Genomic DNA, 4,325 nt, shown 5'->3' on the forward strand with positions numbered 1-4,325 from the left:
AAAGATGGTATATTTCATGGTTAGGAAATCTCACTGAATTGGTTTTAATATTTTTTTTTTCTTTTTATCCAAATCAATTTAAGCCAAAGCTTACAATTTCCTCTGGCTAATTTTAGTAATATATGCCACATGTACGTAATCGTTTCTGTTTCTATTGATTGAACATTTTTAATAGACAATCTCTTGTGGTCTCATGATAATAGTTTTGGCCTTTTTTCATATTGAATTATTAATTATGATAGAATTCGTTCATACTTAATAGGAATTATTTTGAAATAAAAAAATAAGAAAACTTTTCATTAAAGTAATCTACTAGCCACAGGACTCCCACTCAGGTAAGATTAAAACATATATCAAAATGAATAATTTATTACTTAACTATTCTAGATGAAATAATAACATAGAAGGTACAGAAGGTAAAGCTGAAGACATTATAAAAAGGTGAATAGAAAACATCCACACTGCATAATAGAAAACTGCAGTTAAGTGGTCGAATCGATGAAAGACACGATATGGAATACCTGAAGAAACATCTAAAACTTCAAGGGAACGATGTTTCCTCAGACATTTTCGTAAGGAAACTCCTAAGACTCATTGACTCGTTGGAATTACTGAGGAACTCCATAGGTTGGTCTGGGAGCCCTGGGAGCTGAGTAAGATGGTCTTGGGGCTGAGTATTCCCTGGACTCATCGGAATCGGGGTAACGGGCCTCTCCTTCGTAGGTAACCTCAGCTACGTAGCCTGAGTCTCCGTTGACGTAGTACTTGACAGTCTGGCGACGACCGTCGGGAAGCTGGACGGTGTAGGAACCCTGGGTGTTGTCGACGTCACGGGCTTCCTGGTGCTCGAAGCTGGCACCGGTGGAATCGTCTTCAACGTCGAATTCGAAGGTGTACCTGGCAGGCTCCGAGGATTCATCGGACTCGAAGGAATTGAATGAACGGCGTTGAGCCTGTTTAATGATAGAGATAAGATTCCTTTAATCTTGGAAGAATTAATCTTAGAGCATTTATATATAATGTATCAATATACACATACATACTTCAATACAAACGTGCTCATATATTCTTATATTATACAAAGTTAGAATTCTGCGTATTACTGCTATACCTAATACGCACCACAGACTTTTAGTTTACCTAGAAAATCAAAGAGAGAATTCAAGAACGCACACATGCTCATTGTGGCAATATATTTACACACACATATAAAGTATATTTATATATATATATATATATATATATATATATATATATATATATATATATATATATATATACATATATATATATATATATATATATATATATATATATATATATATATATATATATATATATATGTATATGTATGTATATATATTTATATATACATATATATACATATATATATATATATATATATATATATATATATATATATATATATATATATATATATATATACAGTATATGTATGTATATATACATACATATTCAATCCTGAATTTATCTTCTACCCTTGTTGATGTCTTACCTGTGGGGGGCCATAAGATGTTGATGGCCTCTTGTCAGCGGCTGCCACAGCCACCAGAGCCAAGACGAAGATGATCTGCAAAATGAGACACAAATAATTAAACCTATATTTCGATTAATTTCTTGTATGTGTGAAGGCCATGCGATGACTTTATTAACAATACCCATAAATCATTTTTATTTTATTTTTATATTCATTTCAAAATCCTTTAGAAACCAATAAAAAAAATCTAAATTATATCTTAAACTACACTTGTGCTTTTTGTATATTTTGACATGGTAAGATTTTCTTTGAAGTTTCTGAAAAGAATTCAATTTGTATTGAGAGATTATTTGATTTTTTTTATTCACGCTTGTTATTCATCTTTTCATAATATCGCTTTTTGCTAAGGACAAAAACTAAGTTTGGAGCATCATTTTGAATAATAAATATCAAGAAAATATGCATAGATTTCAGGAATTATTTGTTACATATAAACCTGTGTTCTTACACCCTTGACTATAGCAATGTAATTAAAATGTAATTGATAGCTATCAACAAAACTAATTTGAATTGAAGAATTCTCCCATTTTACATTTAAATAAACTTGTAGCAAGGAAGTGGCATATAAGATGATATCTATGTCTGTGCCCTGACAATTAAAAGATACCACCTCCTATAATAATAAATTTTAAGTGCAAATAATTCAAAATGCAAAATCCATGATCTAATTAAAAAAGAAACGAGCTATGAACCTGTAAGTAAACTCAATAAAATCTTCCTCAGAAAGATCTTACCTTTAAATTTTCATAAGACGTCATACTTCGAGATCTCATTTATAAGTCTTACCTTAAGGTCCTCCCAGAAGTTGCATCCTTAAATCTCCCTTCATGGTCTTACCTTGAAATCTCTATAAGGTCTTGATTTGAGAGCCTCCTAAAATACCATTCCTTAAAATTGCACAAACGAGTCTTACCAAAATATATCCAGGATATGTGTTGTGATCACTCTTAGAAGTCTTACAGTGGAGTGTCTACATTAAGAGGACTCAAACTAAGATTTTCCTGAGGAGTCTTACCATGAGATCCTCCTCAGACGTCATTACTGCAGATCTTCTTAACAAGTTTTATTGAAATAAATCACAAAGAAGTTCTACCAGGAAAAGCCCTCAAAGAGGTCTTACTTTGAACTCTTCATGCGAAGTCTTACCTTAAAGTTTCCCATATGATCTCCCCATGACATCTGAATTAAGGAACTTCTATAAAAGTTTTGCAAGCATTCACTTTCAGATACAACCGAAACTTGAAACGAAAATTCTGAAGATTCCTTTAAGACGTCTCTCCTTAACATCACCCGAAAGATCTTAGCTTGAGATTTCCCAGTGAAGTCACTCCTTAAAATCTCTTTTAGACCGCTTACCTTAGAGTTCATGATGGGATGAAAAGAAGTTCTACCAGAAGTTCTTAAGAAGTCTTATTTTGAACTCTTCTTACGAAGTCTTACCTTTAAGTTTCCCTGGAGATCTCCCTATGACATCTAACTTAAGTCACTTCTATAAAAGTTTTGCAAACACTCACTTTCAGATACAACCGATGTCTTTCATTAAGATCACCCTAAAGATCCTACCTTGAGAATTCCCAATGAAGTCAGTCCTCAAAATCTCTTTTAAGACCGCGTTCCTTAGAGTTCATGATGAGATGAAAAGAAGTTCTACCAGAAGTCCTTAAGAAGTCTTACTTTAAAATCTTCTTACGAATTCTTACCTTTAAGTCTTCCTTAAGATCTCCCTATGACATCTGACTTAAAGAGCTATAAAGATTTTGCAAACACTCACTTCCAGATACAACTGATGTCTTTCTTTAAGATCACCCTGAAAAATCTTACCTTCAGATTTCCCAATGAAGTCAATCCTTAAGATCTATCTTAGACCACTTACCTTAGAGTTCATGATGAGATGAAAAGCTTGAAGATTGTGTGTCGACTGTGTGAGCGGTTTTGGTATATATAGCCCGACCGAGATGAGGGCGAGCGAACAAGTTTTTCACTTTGAACGCACCGGTGTCGTGTATAAAAAAACGTCCAACGCCTCCTACTTTCGGGGAATCAGCCACTTTCATTGCCTGCCGGACATCTGTTCGAAGGTCATAAAGGAAAAAACTTGCGCTAATACAGCAAATGTTGGAATAATGATCTATTTGTATGATTCGGACCAAAATTATCGGTTATACAGAAGTGCTATGATGATTGAGAAATTTATTTTTTATAATCTTTATTATTCATCTGTTCGAAGGTCGTAAAGGAAAAAAAATTGCGCTAATACAGAAAGATCTGGAATTATGATCTTTTTGTGTGAATGGGTTATTCAAAATTGCTATGACGATTAAGAAATATATTTTTGATAATTTTTTATATTTCTATAGCAAACATTGACTGTGTTTAGGATAAGATATATGAATGATTTATCTTAATGTTGTTCCTGTTCTTACAATATTTTATTTTAATTGTTAATTGTTTATTTTGTAGTTTATTTACGTCCTTATTTCCTTTCTTCTCTGGGCTTTTTTTTCAGATAGGAGCCCTTGGGTTTATAGGACTCTGCTTTTCTAACTAGGGTTATAGCTTAGCAACTTGTAATAATAATAATGATAATAATAATAATAATGATAATAATAATAATAATAATAATAATAATAATAATAATAATAATGATGATGATGATAGTAATAATAGTAATTATGATAATAATAATAATAATAATAATAATAATAATAACAATAATAATAATAATAATAATTTATCACATAAAGCATAGCCTATAAATAAACTATTT

General features: G+C 31.8%; 1 protein-coding gene across 3 annotated transcripts; it reads right to left on the reverse strand.

Annotated features, from left to right (window-relative positions):
- Positions 1-354: 354 nt before the first annotated feature.
- LOC137623747 (pro-resilin-like) lies at positions 355-3,465 on the reverse strand. Of its 3 annotated transcripts, none has more exons than XM_068354573.1 (3): positions 3,432-3,465; positions 1,517-1,591; positions 355-953 (listed from the first exon to the last, which is right to left on the reverse strand). In XM_068354573.1, exons 1-3 carry the CDS (start codon positions 3,441-3,443, stop codon positions 609-611), a joined length of 432 nt encoding a protein of 143 aa, XP_068210674.1. In that variant the 5' UTR covers positions 3,444-3,465; the 3' UTR covers positions 355-608. The 3 variants fall into 3 exon arrangements, with proteins under 3 accessions (XP_068210674.1, XP_068210673.1, XP_068210675.1); XM_068354572.1 differs by lacking the exon at positions 3,432-3,465 and adding an exon at positions 3,175-3,194; XM_068354574.1 differs by lacking the exon at positions 3,432-3,465 and adding an exon at positions 2,915-2,926.
- Positions 3,466-4,325: the final 860 nt, after the last annotated feature.

Source organism: Palaemon carinicauda, chromosome 30, assembly GCF_036898095.1.
Source record: "Palaemon carinicauda isolate YSFRI2023 chromosome 30, ASM3689809v2, whole genome shotgun sequence".
NCBI classification, from domain to species: Eukaryota; Metazoa; Arthropoda; class Malacostraca; order Decapoda; family Palaemonidae; genus Palaemon; species Palaemon carinicauda.

Coding starts and splice junctions, on each gene's coding strand:
- LOC137623747 (XM_068354573.1), bottom strand. Junction 954..1,516: donor CATCTTATGGCCCCCCACAG/GTAAGACATCAA, acceptor ATCATTAAACAG/GCTCAACGCCGTTCATTCAA.